We start from the raw sequence: 24,670 nt of genomic DNA, 5'->3' as shown, positions 1-24,670 counted from the left end.
AAAAATTGAAGGGTCTTTTATTATCAAAAAAAAAAAAAAAAAGAATCAAAATATTTGCCAGATGTGTAATTTAAGAAAAAAAAAAAACCACATTGACTTGAGTGCCAAGTCGAAAAATTGTATTACCCATTTTTTCAAGATAATAAATATAATGCTACTTTGTCGATAAATATTTCTAATCAATTAATAATAATAATAATAATAATAAATTTCTCAAATAAAAATTTAATTCTGTTATTAATTTATTTTTTTTTCCTTTTTTTTTTTTTTCGATTACGAAACATTCGACTCGATTTACATCATATGTGTCAAATTCCAACTAAGTTATTGGTGGTATAAGCATTGTGTAGTTGTTCATTTAAGCTATTAATTTTCAGTCAACACAATCAACAACAATCATCAGGTTCAAAGTACAAAATTAGCATTTTGCAATACAAATTTTTTTGATTCAAACTGATTGTTTATCAACAATTGATTAAAATAATTTACAGGAAATACTTGGAGCAACTTTAGTTACCTTGAATACCAATTCAAGTTATAAATTTAACATTAAAAAGTAAGTTTTATATTATTATTAGAGTTATTTTGTTGAATTTTTAAGTTCAACAATGATTAGATTATTTGAGGTTTGTGTAGAGTTAATTAATTTAGATTAAAAAAATGACTGACTCATTGTTTAAATTTTATAAAAAATAAATCAAGCAAATTGTCATTGTGGCTTACATGTTTTTTTGATAATCCAAAAGTAAACAATTTATTTATGAATTATTATATTTTTAAAAGATAATACAATATATTGTTTTAATCACTGTTTGATAATTTTTTTTCTATGTAGTTTTAATTGGTTGTCAATATGGTGAAGTTGTCAGCTTCATTGTTATCAAAGGCTAATACATTTAGAGCTGTGATACTTGGTGCACCGGCATCAGGAAAAGGAACTGTCTCTTCAAGAATTGTCAAAACATTTGGGGTTACTCATGTATCAAGTGGCGACAAATTAAGAGATCACGTGACTCGTTCCACTGGTAAGTTGTTTATTGTTTTTAAATATGATAATAACAATAATTATTATATTGACAATTTATTTTAATAATGATAAATAATAATTGATATTTAATTTTAATTAGAACTTGGAAAAGAAGTTAAAAAATATATGGATGAAGGAAGCTTTGTTCCTGATGAAACAATGATATCATTGATTGGTCATGAATTAAAACTAGCTGGTGATAAAAATATACTGTTGGATGGTATGCATAAAGTATTAAAGCTTTATATTTATATATTCTATTCTAAATTATTTATCTAATCATTTTTTTATATACTTAGGCTTTCCAAGAACAGTTGCACAAGCTGATAAATTACAACAACAATTTAAAGTTAATATTGTGTTGAATTTAATAGTACCACATTCAATTATTATTGACAGAGTAAAAAATAGATGGGTTCATTTATCAAGTGGACGTGTTTATAATGTTGGATTTAATGATCCAAAAATATCAGTATGTATCAATTAATATTTATCATGGCTTTAGGATTATTTTAATTTGTTTTTTTTTTTTTTACACAAGGGTAAGGATGATGTTACTGGTGAACCATTGAGTCAAAGAATCGATGATAGACCAGATGTTGTTGCTAAAAGACTTCAAGATTATGCAACTAAAACAGCACCAGTTATTGAATATTATAAAAAACTTGGAATTCTCATGGATTTTCATGGTAATACCACTGATGAAATGTGGCCACAAATTAAATCACATGTTGCTAAATTTATTGAATGAATATTTTAGCAATTATCAACCCACCAAATATACAGCAAACAGACAATAGATAATTTTACATAAATATATTCTTTTTTTTTATTCGAACAAAAATATATATTTAATTTAGAGATATGTATTTTTTGAAATTTTATTAGAAACAAAATATTAAAGCTCAAATAGACTAATTGCACAAAACTTAATTTTTTTTTTGATATAAATATAAACTGTTAAATGCAAAAGATAAAATATTAATTACTTTGTAAATAAATAACATTTATATAAATATATATATTTTTTTTCTATTTATTTATTTGTCAAATCTATATTTTTTTTTTTTCTTTTTTCATGAACGTAAATAATCATGAATTCTACATAATTATTGAAATATTTAATTGAAATAATAACCAAATGATAAATATATAATACAATAAATAATTTATATTTAAATTTTTACAAACAAACAAACAAATAAAATAAATTTTGTCAATTTTCCTATAAATAGAAAAAAATAAATTTAAGATTTTTTTTTAATTTTTGTAAATTAAAACGTCGTTAATCTACGTCAAGTCTTGTATTTTATAAGTTGTTAAAAAAAAAAAAAAAAGCTTATAGCCTTTTTTTTTTATTGATAAAATTTTCTTTTGAATAAATAAAATAAAAATAAAAGCAATAAGTAACCGCCATTATTAAAACAAAGAAAAAAAAATAATAAAAAATATTATTACTCAATGAATTTCTAGTTCATTTTCAATTTTTTCACAGGAATTTTTGACAAAGTCAAAACGAGATTGCGAAATTCACTTTTTTTCTTTCCCAGATTAAAGTGTTTTTTTGTTTTTTTTTTTTGTTTTTCATCTTTAAGTACGTTTTTTTAGTTGTTTCCTCTTTTTGAGTTATTGATGTTTTTTTAAATTAAAAAATTTAGAGTATTTCAAACTCTTCACACTCATAGTGTACATCATCACCAAGTGTATCAAGTGCTACATCTGGTACTGATGATGGTTTATCTTCATAAACACGTCGTAAATCATCACCACTACCTTCACAAAAAAGAAACATTGGATAGTCAACTTTTTGATTTGGTGGTACTAAAAACTGTAAAATAAAAAAATAATATTCTTATTACTATTGAATTTAATATATTAAAAAATCATAAAAAATATAAACTTACTGGTTCAACAATTTTAACAAAATTATCAAATATTTTTTTATCACTTAAATAAAAACCAACACAACAACTTGGATCCATTTTTGATAAAAGCATTTTTCTAGGTGATGAACAATGAAAACTACCAAGTGAAAAATTTGGTTTCCATACATCAACAGCTTCTTGACAATAATGTGGATCAAGATGAATTAATTTATCTTCTTGATAGCCAATAAAATATAGTGAATGTTTTGGTCTACCACCAATAACACCAATACAAACATCTAAACTAAGTAATGCTGTTAAACATGGTCCATATCCTGGATTTAATTTATCAGCACCTAATCTAAGTGGTACTAAAAGTACAAGTGATCTCCAGCTACCATCAGGAAGTTGACATAATTTTTTAACATCATCTAAATATACTGCACAGTCTTGAGCAACATAAACAGCAAGATTATTAAATTCATTATGAATTAATGATGCTGTATTAACAGCTTGACTTAAAAGATGAGCAACTGATGCTGGTCCATACCAATCACCAGCTCTTTTACCAGTTGATGCACCAAGTGATACTAAACTATGTATTGATAATGGTGATTGTGGTGCTGGTTGATCACCAAACCATTTTATAATCATTCTATGTTTATTTTCTTCTAATGGTGTTGCTATTGATAATTGATCAGGTCGCCATCTCCAATCTATCAAATTATTTAAATATTAAATTAAATGTAAATATAATTCAATATTTTAATTTGATTATTAATTACCTCGACCAAGAAAATGACAAACTAATGCTTGTGCAAGCATCATTTGTCCACTTCTAAGCATACATCCCCATCCACAATCAGTACTAAAACTTGAACCATTTAATATTGGAAATTCTTTTCTATATGTTAACCATAATCTTGATGAAAAATCACGTTTAAAACCATCCATTGTTTCATCTAAACTTGTTGCATCTTCAGCAATTGATACATCACCATTTGAATCATTATCTGAACCAGCAGCTTCACTTGCTGCTTCTGGACTTGTTGCTTCTAAATTATCATCACTTTTTTTATGATAACATGAACCTAATAACCATACTGGTGATTCTTTTGAAAAATTTGTTTTCATTTTTGATGACCATCCTGTTAAATATACATTTAAAAATTTATTTAAACACTACAATTGTTTATGATATGAAAATAAAAAAAAAATTATTATATGCTCACACAAACCGTATTTAACATTATTCCACATTGTTAGCAATTTTGTTTTAACTTTATTATCAACTTCAGTTGCAACAGCAGCATCACCAACATCTATTTCATCGTCATCATCAACTGGTAAAATTTCAGGTATATTTGCAATACCAGATGCTTCAGATGTTGATAAATTTGTAAACCAATTTGTTGTACTACTTGTCAATCCACCTTTTAAAACAGTCAACATTTTCTTTTTATTGTTTTTCTTTTTGTTAAAAATATATTCAATGTTAATTCTCTCACAGTATTACTAAGTTTTAAATATAAAATTAACATTATGAACTCATTCAATGTTTATCATTAAAATAATCATATCTATTTCAAGCAATGCAAATAATAATAATAATAATTAATATTAAAAATAATAAAAAAATAAGCCAGATAATTTATTTCAAGCAGTTGCATTTATTTTTCAACATTTATATAAGCCTTAGTTATAATCTTAGGATAATATTAAGTATATATTTTATTTTTTTTTAAATAGCTCAAACTAAAAATAAAACTTTATAAATAAATAAAATATTATCAGCATCTGTTAAAAAGCAATAATAACATAAAATATAAATAAAAAAATAATAATTTTTTCTTATTTATTTAGCTCACCCCAAGAGAATAGGGAGAAATCTGAATAAAAAAAAAAAAATATAATAATTAAATTAATCAAATATAAATGATACGTTAATTTATTTTTAAAATTATATATTTTCTTTTTATTTATAATAATAAAATTTATTTATTTATTGTTTTACTTACCTAACCTATCTTTTGATGCTTTAAATTGTCCATTCATCTTGGATTATTTATTGACAACATGAATAACGTTTATAATATTTATAACAATAATATAAATTGTTGTTATTAATTATTAACGTAAAAAAAAAAAAAAAAAATTTTATTTATTTTTAATCTTAAAATTGCAGTCTCACATTTTACATATAGATCTTTAATCAGTCTTTTTTATATATTTTTTTATAAATATAAATCTTGTTATTTTTTTAATTTTAACAGCAAGATGTGTTGCTGAGCTAGTGCAACCACTTTTGACAAATTGATTATCATCACACAGAGTCTTTGACGTTTGTAAGTAAATGTATATTTATAATTTCATTATTATTACTTTTATTGTCAACTGTACTTATGACACTTACACCAACATACTCACCAAGTAAAGTTGATATAAATTTATATATGTATTGTTTGGAGTAACATGATCTTGATAATAAAATGCAATGTCTGATTAATATGATAAGTTTGTTGCACTCATTGTTTTGAGTAAATAATACGTATTTTTATCAATATAGTTTCTTTATGATAAATTTTCTTGAATTGATGAAGAAAATTATGTAAAAAAGAAAAAAAAAAAAAAGTTACAATCACTCAATTTACTTGAAAAATAAAAAAAATAAGATTAAAATTGTGATAGGTCAGTGATTATCTATATTTATATAATTTTAATTAAATATATATATATAAACAAAATAAATTATATTAGCAAAATTTATTAATATTACAACAATTAATTTGACAAATAAATAATATTTTTAATTTTCTATCAAATGTATTTTTTATAAAACAAAAAAGAATAAAAAAATTATGATTTAATTATAATATATATATACAACTATTATTTTAAATTTAATTATCTTCTTTTATCATTGATAATTGGAGTATATAATTTATCTGGATAAAATGGAATATTTGTTTTACCTCCAGGCATTAACATTGGTATAACTTTAACTCTAAATTCATAAGGCAAAAAATCATAACAAAAATGATTAAAATCAAATGGTGTTTTAATAATTTCAAGTGTTGCCATTTTTTTCATTAAATCATCTAAATCATCTTTATAATTTTTATATTCTTTACGTCTTTGTATTATTGTAACACAATCAGCAAGATAACGAATAAATTTTTCTGATTTAACACGAGTTGATGTACCATATTTTGATTCCATTTTATTCCATAAAAATTTATAAAGTTTATCTGTTACCCAGTGTTTTGGTCTTGGTAATTTTGGTACTTTATAAAATTTTCCATCAACAAGATATGCTTTATCAATGATTTTTTTATTATTTTTATTTTTATTAATTAATTGTTTTTTTGCTAGAAGCATTTTTTTTAATGGATTTGTTTGTTGTATATTTTGTTTATTGTTAATTATTTTTGTTATATCTAATTTTTCATTTTTATCCAATTTATTTTTAGCTTCAATTAATTTTTTATCAAATTCAGTTGAAATTAAATTTTGAGATATTGTGCTACTTAATGGTTTAAAAAAATTTGATATTTTTGTTTGAGTTATTTTTGACTGATCAATTGATTCAATTGTTGATATTTTACCTGATTTTTTTGTTGTATTTTTAATAGAAACTGGTGTTGACTTTTGATTATCATCATCATTATTAGATGTTGATTGAATAATTGAATTTGTTTGATTAATATTAGTCATACCTTTTTTATTTATTGATTGTGTATTTTTTTTTGGTGAATCAGGTGTTGACATACTTATTGGTGTTTGTATAATTACAGCAGGTGATAAAGGTTTTCGAGATGACAAATTCTTTGAAGAACGAGGACCAGGTTTGTATGAACTTTTCCTTTTTGTTTCATCATTTGGAGTCGATAAATGTTGTTGTGAATTAGATAAATCAATTGATCCAGTCACATTGGTTTTATCTTTATTTTGAGTATTTTCTTTGACGTTAATTGATTTTTCTTTGTTAATTATATTTGAATTATTTTGTTTATTTTCATCATCATTATCTATTTCAGGTATATAAGAATTTGATTCCAAGGTATCAATCAACTTGGCAGTTTCTTCTTGAATTTTAGCAAAGCTTTCTCTAGAAGGACTCTCATAGTTTTCATTAGTTGCTTGAGTTGTATTTTCTTGAGGCTTCGAAACATCTTCATCTTCAGTTTCAACATCATCATCATCATCATTATTATCTTCCTCTTCCTCTTCTTCTTCATCTTCTTCTTCATCTGTATCACCACGACTTTCAGCACTACGATTACTATCTTCTTCTTCATCATCAATTGCTTTTAAACTTGACACTGATTTTTCATCTACAATTTTCTTTTCTTGTTCTTCATTTATGTGAGACATATCATCATTATTTTCAGTAGATTTATCATGTTTATCATCAGAATCATCTGGCAATGGTGTTACAGCTTTTTTTTTCTTAGCTAAAATATTTGAAGATTCACTGGAATTACCAATTGATTTTTTATTCTCTTGATTAGTTTTATTTTTTTCAATAACAGATTCATTTTTTAATGGTGATTTTGATTTTGTTATTTCATTTTCATCTTCAATATTTGATTCTATATTTATTGAATCACTTCTATTCATTTCCAGTGTATCATACTTTGATGGATGATCAAATATTCTATGATCATCATCATCATCATCTGAATTATCATCATTAACTGTTTGTGTGTTTGAACTTTCACCAAATGCAGCTGATGAATTTCTTTATTTAATATTTGATTTACTTTGTCTTGTACTTTTTCTTGTTGTCTTTGATAATTGATGATCACCTTCACTTTCAGATTTTCTAATAGCTATTTTACTTAAACGGGCACTTCTTCGTGGTGTTGCTGTTGTTTTGTCATCATCAACATCATCACTGTTTATTTTTTTATTACTTTTATTTTCATTGTTTTTTGATAAATCAAGAGATCTTTTTCTAATATTTTCACTTTTTCGTGATGGAATGAAAGGTGTATCCATAGAATCTTTAGTTTGTTGAGTTTTTTTTAAACTTTTTGGTGTTTTTATTTCTCGAACTTTACTTGAATCTGTTTTTCTTGTTGAAGTATTTTTTTTATTATCTTTTGTTGATTCTTTGCTCTTAGTAGTAGTTGTTGGTGTTGTTTTATCTAGACTTTGATCATTAGATTTTGATGATAATGGGCTTTTTGATTTTTTATTTTTAACAGCTTCATGTACAGACTGTTCTTGAGAAATCTCAATCAGTTTTTCTTCAGCAGTTTGATTAGTATTTCTGAGAGAACTATTCATTCTTGATGAATTATTTTTTTGCAATGAATCTACAGATATTTCTTCATCTTCTTGAATATTATCATTATCAGCATCATCATATTTTGGTTCTTCTGAATCATCAGTAATTAAATCATTTATTGAATTTTCTATTGTTGAATCTACTTGTTCAATTTCATAATCTTGATCAATACTTTCTTGCACTATTTTTTCATTTGACACTGAGCTTATTGAATCACTTGATGATTCCTTGAGTTTTTCACTAATACTAGATGTATTTGATATATCCTGAGACATTTGTGAATCTCGTCTGATTGATGATGACATGGTATTATCATGTGATATATTATTAACAGAACTTTGTGAACTTTTTCGACTTTCATCACTTATACTTGGTGTTGATTCTTGTGTCATTGTATATTTAGTTTCATCAATAACATCAGCATTATTTTTTTTATCATTAGTTGTTGTATTGACTGTAACATCACCTTCATGACCAATATCCTGACTACTTATTGACACATTTTTTTTATTACTTACTGAAAAACTTTTTATTCTAGAATTATTTTCATCAGTGACACGTTTAGTTGATACATTTGTATAAGAATTTTTTGATGTATCATGTGATGAAATTCTATCAGTAATTTTATCCCCAAGAACAGCTGTTTTCTTTTCATGCTTATCATAATCATCAGATACTCTACGAGAATGTCCAACTGATTTTTTAATATCTGGTGTGAAACGTGGTTTTTCTTGTGACATATTTAATGTGACACTCAATTGTTTATCTGCTGACTTTTTTAAAGGCTGTGAAGGTCCAACAAATGATTCATCATCATCATTAATAATATCACTATATACTACTGATTTACGTTCATGAGTATTCTTGACTCTAAACAAATCAGTTCTTTTTTTACGAGGTTTTTCACTATCAGTGCTTGTGTTACTGTCTTGATGTGAATGAAAGGATGTATTTTTTGTTAATCGAGGTTTTTTCTTTGGTATTTTTTCATCGAATGACATTGAACCTCTTTCTACAGCATTACTTGTTCGTTTAACAGTATGAGTTGGTTCAGATTCAATTGTTTTATCATTATCTGATTTCAATGCATTTTCATAAAGATTTGGTTCTCCTTTACTTTTACGATGTTTACCAAATAAGGGTCTTCTTTTTTTAATTATTTCTGTTTGATTGTCTGAGTCAGATGCTGATGTTGTATCATTAACTATGCCTGGATAAAAAAAAAAATATTAAATTACAAAATAATACTGTTTATTATATTTATTTGTTTTTTATAATTACTTTTATCACGTTTTATACGAAGAATTCTATTTGTTGATGGTTTTGGCATGACATCCTGGCTTGGTGTTGTTATATTTTTTGATTTATACCAATTTTCAGATATATTAGATTTATCAACTTCTGAATCAGAATTTAACTGTTGTGTCAGTGACAATTTAATTGTTGCTGATGGATCACTGGCATTTGTTTGATTGCCCAAATATTCATCAAGAAAATTTTCATCAATTTCTTTAAAAATAGAATTAAAAAATTTTAAAAACCAGTTTATTAATTATTAAATTTATTATTAATATATATTTATTTATATACCTTCATTATTAACGTTTGAGTTGTCAAGTAAAAATCCACTTTGATCCAATGATTTTCTCATTGAAGAACGACGATTTTGGCTTCTTCTTCGAGCCATTTTTATAAAATTTATTTAACTATCAATTGCAACAAATTAACACTTATTAAAATACAATGTTTTTGTTGTTAATTATTATCAAAACATAATGTACAACCTAACCAACGTAACATGGTTTCCCGCTCTTATAGCTGTCTTGTTTTTTTTTTTTCTCTCTCTCTCTCTCTCTTTCTCTAAACTAATCCAACAGAGGTCGTTTGAAATAATAATAATAATAAAAATATTTGACTAAGTACAAATTGATGTATTAATTAAGGTACAGATAAATAAAAAAAATATAATAAACAATAGTTATGAATTAGACATAAAAAAACATATTTTATTTATAATTTATAAAATAATTACAAAGTACGATTGTCAAATAGAAATATTTAAAAATAAAATCATTTTTGTTGATCCTCGGGGATGACTTTAATATTAACTTTACGTATTTTAAAAGGATAAGAAATAGTTTTACTGGATATTCCAGTATCAGTTATACATAATTCTTCAAGATTCGGTGATTTTTTAACAATTTTTTCAACTCCATAATCAGTTATTAATTTACATCCTTTACATTTAAAAATACGTAAGTTACTAATTGTTTTTATAACAGCATCATCAATATTAGGTAAATAATTGACGAATAATTCCTTCAAATTTCTTAATATTTTAAGTGTTGTTAAAGAAGTACGTGTCAATTTTCGACAATTACTAATATTTAAATGATATAATTTTGTGCAATTATGTGTAATGTTAATCATAACATTGTCATCTATATTTACTCTTAATAAATCAAGATTCTCTAAATTAGTTAATTTTGGAATAGTTGCTTGTCCACTTTTTAGTATAATACAATCAATCAAGCTCAAATCAGTTAATGTTTCATTAAATTTTTCCAAACTATTCATTGTATTGTTCGAGAGAATCCAGTTATCAAGTCTCAATTTACATAGTTTAGTAAATCTACTAAAATCCTAAAGAAAAAAGAAAAAACAATAATTATTATTAATTAATAAACATAAATAAATTTATTGTAAAAAAAATTTAAAATACTTACACAATTAAATATCGGTGTACAAGCTCGACGATATTTTTTTTTACTTTTTATAATTCCAATATTTTCGATTCCGATTGGAATACATGTCATAAATTCATTTTCATTAATTTTATATTTTTCAATAAGATAATTATGTAGTATAATTGTTTTTAAACTTGTCATATTTTGAAAATCTTCATAATAACAATTACCATCAAAATAATCAAAATTTAATTCAAGATCAATTAAATTTACACAATCATTTTTTATTGTTTCTAATAGGTCTAAATCAAATTTTGTATTTGTTACTTTTAATTTGGTCAAGAACTTGCCACGTGATGTTATTGGTTCTATTTTTTTACCAACACAAGTTGCACTATGAATGTCATACAAAGCCAGTTGACTTGCCTCTGCCCATTTCTCACAAACTAAAAAAATAAAATAATTAATTAGTTCATTTATTTTATTTAAAATATAACATATTGTTTTTTTTTAATAATAATAATTGATTATTATCTTTACCTTTTTCGGCGTTAATAATGTCTTGAATTGATAGAAAAGACAAAACTTTTGCCAGTGAATCATGATTAAGTATATCGATGGAGAATGGTTCAATTTTTTGAACATTTTTAATTTTTTTTTCAACATCTGATAACATATTTATTCCCATTTTATATTTATGATTTTTTTTGCACAATTATTATAAATTTTAACTACTGTAATATTAGTTAAAAAAATTTTTACCTTGGTACTGAACAGTTCGACGTTTGGAGAACGAATGGTTGAAAATATTCACGAGCCTTGACGGACAACCCTCTGTTGAAATACCACGTGTTTTGCATCTTTTGTTATCTTATTGTTCACAACAGCTGATAGGTGGGGTTTTTGTTTTCCTGGAAACAAAATTTTTGTCAAACCGCTTTGCTTTTACATATATAAAAAAAAAAAATTCTATCATAATAAAATAAAAGAAACATATTGTTTAATAACAATTTTTAACAATTACCTTAAATATTTTTATGGTACCTAGGTAAATTCAGTTCCATAGCATTCCATAGAGCTACCCCCTGGGTCATTGTTTTCCGACGCATGCTCCTTCACATGTATCTGTGTATTTAATTTTAGTTTACTGTAGTTTGGTGTTTTGCAAATAGAAAAAAAGTAACAGGTCCATAATTTTTTGTATATGTTTTGATGAATTACGCATTTGTTTTTGATAATTTTTAATTGAACTGCCTACTAAGCTCCTGGGTGGTAATTCCGATTCATCAGCCTAAGAGTTGCTATCTGAAAAAAAACAATATTTTTTAATAACTTGTGCCAACTTTCACAAAAAAAAAAAAAATATATACTTTTAGTTTAGTAAAATAAATTTTAAAAATTACCTGTAACATCTTCATGTTAGTAATGATTTCTATGTACTACTAAAATCATGTGTTTACTTCTCAATGAATTACTCCAATTTAATAATTAATTGTCAAGTATCATCTCTCCATCGAATTAATATTTGTTTCTCCATAAATTAACTTGTCTAATCTAAATTAAAAATTTAAATATTAATTAAAAATATACATACTTTTTATATTATTATTTATGAATATTACTTACCAATGATTGTTATGAAAAAAAAAAAAAAACAAGATAAACATGACTAATATTTCATGTTATCAGTTTTTATTTTTTACAAATTTTCTTTTGTACTAGCACTATCATTTTTTGACATGTTATTTAATCTAAAAAAATAAAAACATTTTATTTTTTTAACACAACAAACTATATAAAAATGATAAACAAAAATTAAAATTATATTTTTATAACCTCAAAATAGTTTGTAAACGTCAAAACATATTTGTTTTCATTTTGTCTCTTTTCTTTTTTCACTCCAAAATGCACAGCCGCGAACAGTCGCGAATGGGAGGGGGGTAAATGAGGGTGGATAGAGGGGAATTGTACACATATAAAAAAATAATAATAATGATTATATATAGAGATATATAATGTAATAAAAAATATATATAAAAAAAACGGAGTGTGTAAGAGAGTCAAAAGTAGCGTTAAAGTATACTTACTCAGTACAAAATACTCAGCAGTAATCACACTTGTGCCGGTCTATACACTTCGTTAAAACATATGTCAATATATTTTTCAGTTATTAAAATTAAATATTATATTATTTAATGAAAAGTTTAAAAAACTTGTGATAGTTATTATCCAAAAATTTAGTTGAGATCAATAAAAACATGAGGAAATGACGTTTACTTCATCTCATCCTCGTCATCATTGTTTTTAAATGTAAACAAAATTATTTAAATATAAATTGACAATTGTATTTAATAAATATTCTATAAAACAATGATAGTTTTTATTTTATATTATCAATAAAATTTAGTAATAATTTAGATATATAAAATAAAAACAAAAGGTGAAAGGCGTGGAAAATATATTGCGAAATGGAGGACGATGAATTTTCAGGCTCAGTGTTACTTAGTACATTTATTATTAAAAAAAAAAGATGTAGGGTTTACTTTCACCGTAGTACTCTAATCTGGGAAACTGAAAAACAACCTTACAGTGAGTTTAATTAATATATTATTATTCTAATATAATTTAATTTACAACCAATGTGTGTCAATAACAAATTTTTTTTTCTTCATCGTTAGAATTAAATTTAATTTGATTAGAGGAAAATACTTATTACTATTATTTATTATAATATTAAAACTATATAGTTGAATTAATTATTTAATTATTTTATTTATTTATTTGGCAATAGAAAGTTTTTTTTTCCAAGTGAAATTTCTTTGTTGTTTTTTTCATTTTTTTTCGATGACAAAAACAAAAATAAATTTCGATTGCGAAATATAGAAATAATTCTTATCGCGTGTAGATATAAATTCGAAATTGTATTTTTTTTTTTTTCGATTTTTAATTTGATAAGTAATTGATTTGTAAGAAAAATATATAGCTAGTATTTTTTTTCTTGAATATACTTAAATTTTATACATTAAAAAAAAAAAACTTGTAAAACTGGTTTTTAATTATTTGAAAAATTTTTTAAACACGTTATTTATAATTTTTATTAAAACACGTCAATTTTAAATATAATTTATTTTGTTTAATTTACTTTAATTATTAATTGGGGACAATATGATTAATAATAGGTTGAGGACAAATTTCATAACAATTAATACTTCATGTTTTTTTTAAATACAAAATGATCTATGGAGATTTTATATTTTTTCTTCTTTATTTAGTTATTGAAAGTTACCGAGGTCATTTAATATTAATACACTCTCGTTTACCTTCGTTTAAATATTTTGAATGAATAAAACCGAAAAAAAAAAAAAAACCAACAATGTTTTTTCTCTTTCATTTTTTAATGATAATATTGATCTATAAATGAGTACGATTCATTAGAAATTTATACTACTCAAACGAATGTTTTAATCATAGTATTCCTTGACATAGACCAAACGTTGGATATAAGTCTATAAATAATTAAAATCTACATAAATTATAAATCATTAAATCCCACAAATATTTCAATATAAATTTTTGTAAAAATTTATTATTTTCAACAGTTAAAAAACAAAGAAAATAATAAAAATTAATAGCAGTAAATAAAATAAAGACGGGATATTAAATAATAACTATATATTTATTATTATTTTTCGCATAAACAATCAGAGCTTATAGAATAATTTATTTTATTGAACAATTTATTACTTTTATTTTTTTACGAAATAATACTTGAATTATTTTTTATTTTAAAATAAAATTATTCTTTATTTTTTTACTACTATTAATTTGATGGAAAAAAAAGACGGATTTATCTGTGAATTTATTGTTCTTAGTACAATGACACCAAGTAAGAATAGAAGATAGAAATAAAAAAAAATAAAATAAATATATACATTGTCTGAAAGAGTCATGGACCCTGCAAGCCGGAACGACATGTTTAGAATAAATTAATGAAAATGAATTCCAAGGGCTTGGATGTTAATAAATTCAGCACAATATGAAGGTTTAATTATTTCTCGTCAATCAAACAATATAAAATCATTAATTAATTGCAATTTTTTTTCAAAAGAAACGTTGATTAAGTATTTATTTCTTTTGTATAAATATTATTGCGATACTTTGTACATTTTACGTCAGCAAATTAATAGAAAAAAAAAAAATTACAATTTTTGCTGAGTACTGTAAATTGTATTACAAATATATATATCCTATTACCACTTTTTTTTCTTTTTTTAACGTTCAAAGGTATAATTGAAATAAAAAATATCAAAGACGAATTTTTTGATCTTTGAAATTTTTTTTCTATCACAAAATTTTTTTGTTTAAATACTTTTAGTAATGTAAATAATTTTTACTATTTATTCAAGTTCTTGAATATTATTATTATATATAATTTATACAGCAAGATGGACATTGTCATTATCAGACACACTAGCAGTAAACTACAGTGATGATTTTGTACCAATAACATCAACAAAAGAAAAAGATCCAAATCCACTACGATCATCATTACCATCAAGTTTTGTTCTTCATTATGCTGCACGTGGACCTAAAAATATTTGGAGTCATCATTCTGTTGTTATGAGTCACAGTGATCCACGACAAGTTGCATCCTGGGTTAAAACAATTAGAAATTGTCTTTTATGTAAGTTTTTTTAAATAAATTATCAAAATACATATCTTTTTTTTTTTTTTTTCAACGTTAAAACAATTATTTACAAACATTTCCACACATGCAGTAAAAAATATATATTACGTTGTGTAATACTGACAACCAGTAGTTAATAACAATAATAACGATGACAATCAACTTTATGATTAAAAAAAAAAAAAACATAAAATTGCATTATTATTTGAAATAATAAAATAATAATCTACATTTTCATATATATTTTAAAAAAATAATGTAGTAATTTTGAGTGACCTCATTTAATCTCAGGTAAATTTATAAAGAAAACAAGAAAAAAAAAATATATACATATATTTAAAGATTAATAGTTAAATATTTATTTCAACACTTGACCTTGATTTATTCTTTCAAGTGTATATGAGATTTTTTTTCATTTATCCTTATTTATTTAACATGCTGTTTTTACTTTTAGCATTGAACTATGATCGTGAGTTGACGTATAATGTAATAACCATAATGAAATTTTAAAAAATAAATATTACAGGTATTAGTCATCGTCCAAGAAGAATACTTGTATTTGTAAATCCATATGGTGGAAAAAAAAAAGGACCAAAAATATGGGAAAAACAAGTACAGCCATTAATGAAAATTGCTGGTGTTGATACAATGACTATTGTCACTGAAAGAGCTGGACATATACATGATACATTGTTAAATACAAATTTAGATGATTTTGAGGTAATAATTAATAATAAATATTTTTGTTATTTAAATATACAAAAATAAATCTAATTGTATGATGAAAAATTTTTTTAGGCAGTTGTTTGTATTGGTGGTGATGGTACATTTGCAGAAGTATTTAATGGTTTAATACTACGTGCTGTTAAGGATAATCATATTGATTCAAATGATCAAAATGTTGTATTACCAATACCAAAAATACCAGTTGGTATTATACCAAGTGGTAGTACAGATACAGTTGCATATAGTTTACATGGAACAACTGATGTACAAACAGCAATAATACATATTATATTTGGTGATACAACTGGATTAGATATATCATCTGTTCATAGTGATAATGAATTACGTAGATTATATGCAAGTGTATTTAGTTATGGTTATCTTGGTGATGTTATTGAAGACAGTGAAAAATTTAGATGGATGGGACCACAACGATATGAATATTCAGGTAATTCTTTGTTTTTTTTTTTTAATTTCTTATCAGTAAATTCCATTGTGATATTAAATTAAAAAAAAAAAATAAATAATATTTAATTATTATTTATAAAATATGTATGAAAGTCATATTTTTGAATTGTAAATTTTAGGCTTTAAAAAAATAATTGCCAATAAAGGATATGAGGGAGAAATTGAACTTTTATCAGATCCATGTCATCCAGCAGAAAGTATAAGATGTACAAATAATTGTACACGATGTATTCGTCATATGCATAATGCCAATCGTGATATCGCAATTGCCAGTATGTAATCTAATCATTTTATTATAAAGAATTTATTGTGATAAAAAAATATGAATTTACTTTTTTTGTTTTTTTTTTATGATTGATTATAGGACCAGTTAAAGTTAGTGGTAAATTTTTTATGGTTAATGGTGCAAATATATCCTGTGCATGTTCAAAATGTCCACAGGGTTTTAGTCCACATTGTCATATTGGTGATGGTTGTGTTGATGTTATTCTTGTTCGACACACATCACTTTTTAATAATATTAAAATGCTCTTGCGATTAAATAGTAAAAATAAAAATCTTGTAAGTATTAGCTTGTTTAATTTTTTTTAATTAGATATTATTAATTGAATTAATTTACAATATTATTTGATTATTTTTTCAGTATGATTTGCCATTTGTAGAGGTTTACAGAGCACGTGAATTTAGTTTTCGAGCAACACCTGAATCATCGTCAAACGATGAAATTAATAACAGTAGTATTGGCTCAAAAATGAGTGTTTGGAATTGTGATGGAGAAGTATTTAAAAATGTCAACGTTAGAATAAGGTAAAACAAGTTTTTTTTTTCTTTATAATATATACAATAGTTGAGGAAAAAAAAAAAATGGATAATTAAAATTGTAAATTTTATTTCAGAGTACACTGCCAATTGCTAAAAGTATTTACAAGACGATTACACGAGCCTCTTGTTAACATAAAAACCTGTTGTTTTCCATAAAATCTCAATTTATAAGAAAAAAAAACAAATTAATTATTTATTTCAAGAAAATTAAACTCTCAAATTAAACCGACATAATAATAATCAAAGAGTATAAACGGTCAATGAAACTCACTCACAATTTAGTTCGATTATTTAATAATATACGGTATAAAAAGAAAAAAACAAAAAGATATTTTTGTACTTAAATTCAACAAAGTAGGTATTTATAAATTTGAGTATTATGTTTTAATTTAAATTTAAGTAGAATAATAAATTGAAATTTATTTTGCATTTGACGCAATCATATCATGAGGAAAAAAAGAGTATAAAAAATTATTTAAATAAATAAAAATTAGTAATTTCTGTTTCGAAGGAATTGACAAAATAAAAAATATTTAGTTTGATAATTTTTTATCAACATATATATAATATATACATATAAATAAAAAGGAAATATAATTATTATTTTAAATTGACATGTAAATAAATTTTTTAATTACTATTATTTATCTAATTATAATTTTATCAGAGTGAGGGACAAATATTGTGATAAAAAAAAAAATAAAACAATTAAATATTTAAGTAATTAACATATGTATATTTATTATTCTGAATGTGCTAAGTAATCTATTAATAAATATAATTTACAATAATAATTTTAAAATCAGTCTATTTTAATTTAAAAAAATTAGAGTATAAGTTAGATAAAAAAATTGTCAATAACCTATTGATATAGATCTCAACACAATCACATGAAGATTAAGTTAAACATATAATACATTTCATGAAAAAAAAAATACTTAACTTAAAATTTAAATCTATATTTACAGATTTAAATTTTAACGAAGAGTTTTTCTTGTAATATTTATCTATTTCCGTTCTCTTTTTATATTTATCTTCACTCAAAGTTGGAATATTCATCAGTCCCTTCACAATGTCTATTGAGGTATAAACTCCTAAAAATAATAACCATTAAACTTTGTACATTTAAATTTATAAATTAATATTCAATTAAAAAATTAATTTCTAATCTAAAAACAATGACAATAATAGTGTTATTTATAATTATTATAATTGGTAAATTTAATATTTATTTTAATATTTTAACTTTAAAATTAATAAAACAAATAATAATAATTTTTTTAAAGGCCTATCAAAAGCTAGTCATGTTATAAATGAAATTGAGGAAATAAATTTAATTAAATTAAATTTGTACACACGGAAAAATCCAAACAATAGTTACATCCTAAAATTTGATGATAAAGAAAATTTAAATAACTCACCACTGAATCCAATTGATTCAACAAAAATTATAATTCATGGCTGGAAAGATTCATCAAATTGTTCTGAATGTTATTGGATGAATAATTTTCGTGATAATTATTTATTAGTTGGAAATTATAATGTTATTTTAATTGATTGGTCATCAATATCAAAAGAAAAATATTTTAAAGCTGTTAATGCATCATACTCGGTGAGTTAAATAATTTAATTTATTTTTTATAAAATTTTATCTGAAAATGTTTATTTTATGTAGATTGGATATAAAGTTGCTGAATTTATTGATTTTTTTAAAATAATAAAAAATATATCACTCAATGATGTTCACATTCTTGGACACAGCCTTGGTGCACATATTGCTGGTTATGCTGGTTATTTTTTAAATGGTAAAATTGGTAGAATAACAGCCATGGATCCAGCAGCACCATTTTTTGAATATCCAAAAATAATGAATGGTGTTGAACGTTATCATGCAAAATTTGTTGATGTTATACATACTTGTGGTGGTCCATTATCACCTGGTTATAAAGCTGAAATTGGTCATTGTGATTATTATCCAAATGGTGGAAAATGTAAACAGCCAGGTTGCACTAAAAAAAATGATCGTATTTATCAACATTAATTTATTCAAATATAAATAATAAAATATTGTTAAATTGTATTTTAAAATTTTTATATTTTAATTTTATCTTCTAGCAACATGTAGTCATCAAAGAGCCTATCAATATATGATTGAATCAATCATAAATCCACATGGTTTTTTAGCAATTAAATGTGATAAATGGAAAAATTATAAAAAAGGAAAATGTAATAGTAAAATTGCTGTTTTTATGGGAGAAAATGTAAGCCAAAAAATAAGAGGACAATTTTATTTAGAAACAAATAATGCTACACCATTTGGAAAAGGATTTTATAAAATTTCTAATAATGAATTGTTAAATAAAAATTATCATAATGATATAGTTAATGTTTATGTTGAAAAAAATTATCATGACTTACTTGAATCATCTGGTAAATGTACATTTGTAAAAAACAATAATTTTAATAATAGTGTTGTCTTTATAAGTATGAATTGATTGTATTAATATTGTAACTGAATATATTTATTTGAAATTCCACCTGAAAAAATAATATATTATTATTAACAAATTGCTTTCAATGTTTTGCAAGTTATTTTATAAAAAAACAATATAAAAAAAATGAGTGGAGTTTAGACTCTGTGATGAATTTACCACATGACATTCAATGGAGAACTATGGAGAACATGGAGAACACAATATACAGTGTCATATTACTTTCAACAAACTTTTTCATTACGTTTCATACAAAAGCTCAGCGCTCGGGTACAAAAGCTCACCCTAAGTTAAAAAAATTATTTTTAAATGATACAATTAAATATTTTTCATGATTATTAAGTAAAAAAGAGTCTAATACATTGTTTTTATAAATTAAATCAAAAAAAATTGTCAGAAGTGGGATTCGAACCCACGCCCTCATTGAGGACCAGAAGCCCCATTTGTTACTCGGTTTTGAACCAAGAAGGTGATAACCTTGAGTCTGGCGCCTTGGACCGCTCGGCCATCCTGACACACTTGGTGAACCATCATCGAGAGAAAAAACAAATACCCAAATTTTTAGAACTGGCTTTGATTCTCTTGGTACTTGTAACTCTGAACTATTTGATACTGTGTTCTTCGGAGTCAATTGTTATTTCCATTTAATTTCTGAAACAAAAAAATCAAATCGAAATCTATAATATCTGTAATACTTGTTGACTTATTAAACTCATATCTTCACCAAAATAAATAGCTTCCAGATTTTTTTGTGTTTAAATTAATCAGATTTCTTTTCTCTTTATTATCCTATAAATTTTCAAGACAATCCTTCTTCACGTTTAATTACTGGAAAAAAAATAAAATAAGATTAAAATCAATAGAAAAAATAACAAAAGTTAAAGGGAAAAATAAATTTTTTACAAGTATATATTTAACTTTTTATTTTTTTGTATGTATTAAGAATTTTTAATAATCAATATTGTCGGATATATAATACATAATTGAGTCAGTATGGACACAACGTATAATTGACGCAACAAGGTAACATCCCTTGTATATCGGCAAACGTTTATTCGTTTTTTAAAATTATTTTTCTCGTCATCTTATCACTTTTATATTCAAAGAAAAAAACCACTCTCTTTAAAAATATGTGAAAATATTATTCACAATATTATTGAGAGCCTTTTTAGGCGACTATCACTTATTTATTTAATTTTTTTTTTCTGTCTAAATTATTTATATAGCCCTGCTCCACCACTATCACCACCTTGAATTTCATTTTTTTATTATTTTTTTTTTTTGCACATCATACTAGTTTAGTCTAATCCCTGATTTATAACATTGAACTGAGTTCATTATTATTGTTAAAAATAAAATGATAATAACAATAATAATAAATGAAGAAAAAATATAATTTTAAAATATAATATAAGCTGTTTTATATATAACTAATAATTTATATGAAAACTGCACCGTTTTTTTTTTTTTTTTTATTTTTTAAATTACATTTTTTTTCTGACTATTAATTATTCAATTTTTATTTTTCAATAACCATTATTCAACTTGTCTTAATTAATAATTACCAATTTAAATATTATTATTATTAATATTATTATTATATTTTATTTATTTATTTTTATCTAACTTTGTACACGTCTACTCGATCTAATTTTTTTGCTCAATAAATGTTCGATAAATATATTGCATTTTAATATATAATGTATATTTTTTTTTTTCTTTAATTATTAATAATAGTATTGTGGTATTAATATTGATAATAATTAAATTTTTTTTTATCATCGTTTTAATTATTATTGCTGTTGTTGTTTAAGTAATTTTTTTTTATTTTTATTTGACTTTAAACACCCTTTTTCACTCGAGCTTTTTTAATTATTTATCTAGTAATTAACGTTTTAATTTATTTATTGTTTTATCATCATAACTACGTATTTTTTTTTTTAGCCTTTGAATTATTATTTAAATATTATTATTAAATAATTAGTTTACAAATTTTCGTCCAATTTTAAATTTCGTGGTATTTTTTTTTATTATTGAGCTACTTTAATTTATTTAATTTTTATTATTCTTATAAGCTCTACATTATCGCAACTTTTTTTTTTTTATTATATAATTTTGTATAATTTTAATGGATTTTATAGTTTGAAATTTTTTATTTAAATATTCAGTCAACTCCACGCACAAAATAGAACTCCGGGGTGTGGAAACTTTCACATTTGGCGTTGTATGTTTTTTATTTTTTAATAAAATTCAATTAATTAATTTATTTATGTAAAATTTAATTATTTATTATGTAGTTTATTATTTCATATTTTTTTTTTTTTTAATTTTTTTATCGTTTTTTTTTTTTGTTTTATAATAATGCACTTTCGGTTCAAGGCAGCTCGAGACGATGTACAAGAGGCTTTGCTGGGCAACCCGGCTTAATTAATAATTAATTCAATCAATTCTACAGTAAAAAAAAACAGGCTATCGAAATATTTTTAGACCCAAAAAACTAATGAAATTGGTTTTATTTTCATTTTACTATTTGTACTTTTTTATTTTTCATTTATTTATTTATTAATATTATTATTATTTTTTGTTATTAAAAAATTAGTTTGAATTAGTTAGTAAAATAAAATCGAACCGCAATGACGTCCCGGGCCACCCTGTGTTTTTATTTATTTATTTTGAAATAATTATTTAAGAAAAATAATTACTGACGAGTGCATTTCAATAATTAATAATAAAATAAAATAAATAAAAAATATTTAAATATCAAATCAAATTTTTTTTCAATCGATTTACTAAATTTTTATTGCCTAATACTACCAAGTCTCATTCTAAGCACTTATTAATTTTTTCACATTTTCCGTTCAAAATTACAATAACTTGTAAATTCGATGGCTAATTAGCGCTAATTTTTAATTATCAATTTTTTTTCATGTCCAAAAATGTATTAAAATGTTTTTTTTCTAATAATTAAAAATAAAACAAGTCGTTTATATAATTACATATAGACAAGAAAATAAAGCACTTACGATATTTCTGCTTTTATATAATATTTATAAAAAAAATTAAAAATAATAATTTAATATTGCTTTAATTATTTATATATAGACTTGTTTATTTATTTTTATTTTCATTGCTTTTGTCATTCTTGTTGTGCGTCATTTCTTCGTAATCTCACCACCTTGTAATTATCAATTAATATTATTTACAAATTAAAAAACAATATTCTCAGATTTATGATAAAATCAATAACGATTATTATTAATATTATTATTATTTGCTTGTTTAATTAGCGGAAGCATTTTTATATTTTAATAATTCCTTTTGTTTAGATTAGTTTGTTTGTATTTTTTTTTTTTTTTTCAACATTAGAAATATTAATAAGTGTATTAGTAATTTCAACGGGAAATAATTAATTATACAATATGGGTTAGTTAACATTTGGATACAGTTGTATCTTAATTAATGTTAATTTTTTTTTTATGTATATAATTAACTTTATATTAGTTTTTTTTTTTAGATTTTTTTCTTTTTTTTCTATTTGTAATTTGATTAGAATTTGATTTTATTTAATTATGGTGGTGTTACTAGGTGGTGGTAGTAGTAGTAGTCGTGGTTATTATATTAACAATATTATCAATAATAATTTGCAGTTTTTTTTTTTTTAAATAATTAAGTTAATTTTAAATTCATTGTTTAAGTCATTTTGAGTGTTAAACTGTTAATTGGCGTGTTCATTCATGAACAATTATTGAGCCAGTGTTTCGATTTTTTTTATACAATATTTCGAGTTGTTCAAATAATAATTAAGTACTTTTTTTTTTTTGGTTTAGATTTTAAGTCCATCGGTTGGTTAAATAATTAAATCAACAAATCATGCTTATGGGTTTAGGATTAAATAATAAAAAACGTAAATTACATAATTGTCTTAAGGATTTATCCTTTTTTTTTTTTTTTTCATTTTTATCATCTGCTTTCAACAATTTTTTAAAATTAAATGTATTTTTTTTTTTTTTTTTATCAATTAACAAACAAAACTACCGAGGATTTAATAAAACCATTTACATCATACAGAAGATTATAATTTATCGATTATAATAATTTCAAATATTTCTTAATCAATAAAAATCAACTATTTTTTTTTTTCCATTTTCATTTTTACAAAACACCACTTGCGACGCAATAAATTAAAACCTATTAAATTTTGTGCGGAAAAAAAATAAACATAAGAGAAAAAAAAAAAAAAAAAAGCTTTACAATTACTATAACATAATCAATGAGCACCCCTCAAATATTATCTAAAAAAAAAAAAAACATAATCAATAATATAAGCACCTTAACAATCATCAAAAAAAACTTGTCATTTCTTTCTATTAAATATAATAATTTTTTTTCTCTTTTCAATCACAATAAAATTCAAGCAATAAAGAAAACGAAAAATTTCTTTTTTTTTTGACTAATTTCTTATGCAGTATAATTACAAACTTATCCGTGAATGCGAAAAAAAAAATGTATATTCAAGCTTTCTTTTTTACGTAATCACTAATGTACAATTCACGGGTATCAATAAGCGTAATGGATCAACAAATTAATTCCATTTTTTATTTTA

The 24,670-nt window shown here is 23.2% G+C and overlaps 6 protein-coding genes, 1 long non-coding RNA gene and 1 other non-coding gene across 15 annotated transcripts; 3 read left to right on the top strand and 5 right to left on the bottom strand.

The window, feature by feature from the left end:
- The first annotated feature begins 267 nt into the window (after window positions 1-267).
- On the top strand, window positions 268-2,426 carry LOC122854616 (GTP:AMP phosphotransferase AK3, mitochondrial). Of its 4 annotated transcripts, none has more exons than XM_044155442.1 (6): window positions 268-403; window positions 492-556; window positions 836-1,025; window positions 1,128-1,247; window positions 1,327-1,499; window positions 1,569-1,912. In XM_044155442.1, the coding sequence occupies exons 3-6, from the start codon at window positions 854-856 to the stop codon at window positions 1,776-1,778; spliced, it is 675 nt and encodes a 224-aa protein (XP_044011377.1). In that variant the 5' UTR covers window positions 268-403; window positions 492-556; window positions 836-853; the 3' UTR covers window positions 1,779-1,912. The 4 variants fall into 4 exon arrangements, with proteins under 4 accessions (XP_044011377.1, XP_044011376.1, XP_044011375.1 ...); XM_044155441.1 differs by having other exon boundaries at window positions 268-410; XM_044155440.1 differs by having other exon boundaries at window positions 268-556; window positions 1,569-2,426.
- LOC122854613 (cysteine protease ATG4D) lies at window positions 2,322-5,193 on the bottom strand. Of its 2 annotated transcripts, XM_044155432.1 has the most exons (6): window positions 4,911-5,193; window positions 4,761-4,781; window positions 4,131-4,325; window positions 3,678-4,040; window positions 2,932-3,608; window positions 2,322-2,855 (listed from the first exon to the last, which is right to left on the bottom strand). In XM_044155432.1, the coding sequence occupies exons 1-6, from the start codon at window positions 4,945-4,947 to the stop codon at window positions 2,682-2,684; spliced, it is 1,467 nt and encodes a 488-aa protein (XP_044011367.1). In that variant the 5' UTR covers window positions 4,948-5,193; the 3' UTR covers window positions 2,322-2,681. The 2 variants fall into 2 exon arrangements, with proteins under 2 accessions (XP_044011367.1, XP_044011368.1); XM_044155433.1 differs by lacking the exon at window positions 4,761-4,781 and having other exon boundaries at window positions 4,911-5,022.
- Window positions 5,157-18,369, top strand: LOC122854612 (ceramide kinase). 4 transcript variants are annotated; one of them, XM_044155429.1, is made up of 9 exons: window positions 12,979-13,182; window positions 13,313-13,461; window positions 15,314-15,556; window positions 16,086-16,279; window positions 16,358-16,733; window positions 16,873-17,025; window positions 17,118-17,314; window positions 17,397-17,560; window positions 17,650-18,024. In XM_044155429.1, exons 2-9 carry the CDS (start codon window positions 13,341-13,343, stop codon window positions 17,729-17,731), a joined length of 1,530 nt encoding a protein of 509 aa, XP_044011364.1. In that variant the 5' UTR covers window positions 12,979-13,182; window positions 13,313-13,340; the 3' UTR covers window positions 17,732-18,024. The 4 variants fall into 4 exon arrangements, with proteins under 4 accessions (XP_044011366.1, XP_044011364.1, XP_044011363.1 ...); XM_044155431.1 differs by lacking the exons at window positions 12,979-13,182; window positions 13,313-13,461 and adding an exon at window positions 5,157-5,237; XM_044155428.1 differs by having other exon boundaries at window positions 12,979-13,461; window positions 17,650-18,369.
- On the bottom strand, window positions 5,818-9,973 carry LOC122853741 (serine-rich adhesin for platelets-like; the record flags this gene model as incomplete). The annotated part of the gene is made up of 6 exons (XM_044154159.1): window positions 9,776-9,973; window positions 9,467-9,694; window positions 7,641-9,395; window positions 7,152-7,394; window positions 6,685-6,851; window positions 5,818-6,267 (listed from the first exon to the last, which is right to left on the bottom strand). Coding segments are annotated over exons 1-6 (2,940 nt in total), but the record flags the coding sequence as incomplete, so codon positions are not given.
- On the bottom strand, window positions 10,243-11,073 carry LOC122854617 (F-box/LRR-repeat protein 2-like). Its single transcript, XM_044155444.1, has 2 exons — window positions 10,912-11,073; window positions 10,243-10,828 (listed from the first exon to the last, which is right to left on the bottom strand). Exons 1-2 carry the CDS (start codon window positions 11,071-11,073, stop codon window positions 10,256-10,258), a joined length of 735 nt encoding a protein of 244 aa, XP_044011379.1. The 3' UTR covers window positions 10,243-10,255.
- On the bottom strand, window positions 11,113-12,426 carry LOC122854618. Its single transcript, XR_006373982.1, has 5 exons — window positions 12,276-12,426; window positions 11,897-12,177; window positions 11,635-11,783; window positions 11,413-11,538; window positions 11,113-11,318 (listed from the first exon to the last, which is right to left on the bottom strand). It is a non-coding gene; the product is annotated as an uncharacterized LOC122854618 (long non-coding RNA).
- Window positions 18,370-18,854: 485 nt separating the features above from the next.
- LOC122853740 (pancreatic triacylglycerol lipase-like) lies at window positions 18,855-19,902 on the top strand (the record flags this gene model as incomplete). The annotated part of the gene is made up of 3 exons (XM_044154157.1): window positions 18,855-19,187; window positions 19,251-19,599; window positions 19,691-19,902. Coding segments are annotated over 3 exons (894 nt in total), but the record flags the coding sequence as incomplete, so codon positions are not given.
- A 556-nt stretch (window positions 19,903-20,458) lies between these two features.
- Trnal-caa lies at window positions 20,459-20,582 on the bottom strand. Its single transcript has 2 exons — window positions 20,545-20,582; window positions 20,459-20,503 (listed from the first exon to the last, which is right to left on the bottom strand). It is a non-coding gene; the product is annotated as a tRNA-Leu (tRNA).
- Window positions 20,583-24,670: the final 4,088 nt, after the last annotated feature.

This window comes from Aphidius gifuensis, linkage group LG4 (genome assembly GCF_014905175.1).
Source record: "Aphidius gifuensis isolate YNYX2018 linkage group LG4, ASM1490517v1, whole genome shotgun sequence".
Classification (NCBI taxonomy): domain Eukaryota; kingdom Metazoa; phylum Arthropoda; class Insecta; order Hymenoptera; family Braconidae; genus Aphidius; species Aphidius gifuensis.
The sequence above is the reverse complement of the archived record's forward strand: the minus strand, read 5'-3'. Positions and strand labels throughout refer to the sequence as shown.

Excerpts from the sequence above, each read along its gene's own strand:
- LOC122854613 (XM_044155432.1), bottom strand. The coding sequence starts at position 4,947 with ATGAATGGACAATTTAAAGCATCAAAAGATAGGTTAG. Across the intron at positions 3,609-3,677 it reads TTGTCATTTTCTTGGTCGAG|ATTGGAGATGGCGACCTGAT; the intron begins GTAATTAATAAT and ends ATAATTTGATAG. Across the intron at positions 2,856-2,931 it reads TTGTTAAAATTGTTGAACCA|TTTTTAGTACCACCAAATCA; the intron begins GTAAGTTTATAT and ends TTTATTTTACAG.
- LOC122854612 (XM_044155428.1), top strand. The coding sequence starts at position 13,341 with ATGGAGGACGATGAATTTTCAGGCTCAGTGTTACTTAGTACATTTATT. Across the intron at positions 16,734-16,872 it reads ACAACGATATGAATATTCAG|GCTTTAAAAAAATAATTGCC; the intron begins GTAATTCTTTGT and ends TGTAAATTTTAG. Across the intron at positions 17,026-17,117 it reads TCGTGATATCGCAATTGCCA|GACCAGTTAAAGTTAGTGGT; the intron begins GTATGTAATCTA and ends GATTGATTATAG.
- LOC122854616 (XM_044155440.1), top strand. The coding sequence starts at position 854 with ATGGTGAAGTTGTCAGCTTCATTGTTATCAAAGGCTAATACATTTAGA. Across the intron at positions 1,026-1,127 it reads TCACGTGACTCGTTCCACTG|AACTTGGAAAAGAAGTTAAA; the intron begins GTAAGTTGTTTA and ends AATTTTAATTAG. Across the intron at positions 1,500-1,568 it reads TTAATGATCCAAAAATATCA|GGTAAGGATGATGTTACTGG; the intron begins GTATGTATCAAT and ends TTTTTACACAAG.
- LOC122854617 (XM_044155444.1), bottom strand. The coding sequence starts at position 11,073 with ATGACAAGTTTAAAAACAATTATACTACATAATTATCTTATTGAAAAA. Across the intron at positions 10,829-10,911 it reads GTACACCGATATTTAATTGT|GATTTTAGTAGATTTACTAA; the intron begins GTAAGTATTTTA and ends TTTTTTCTTTAG.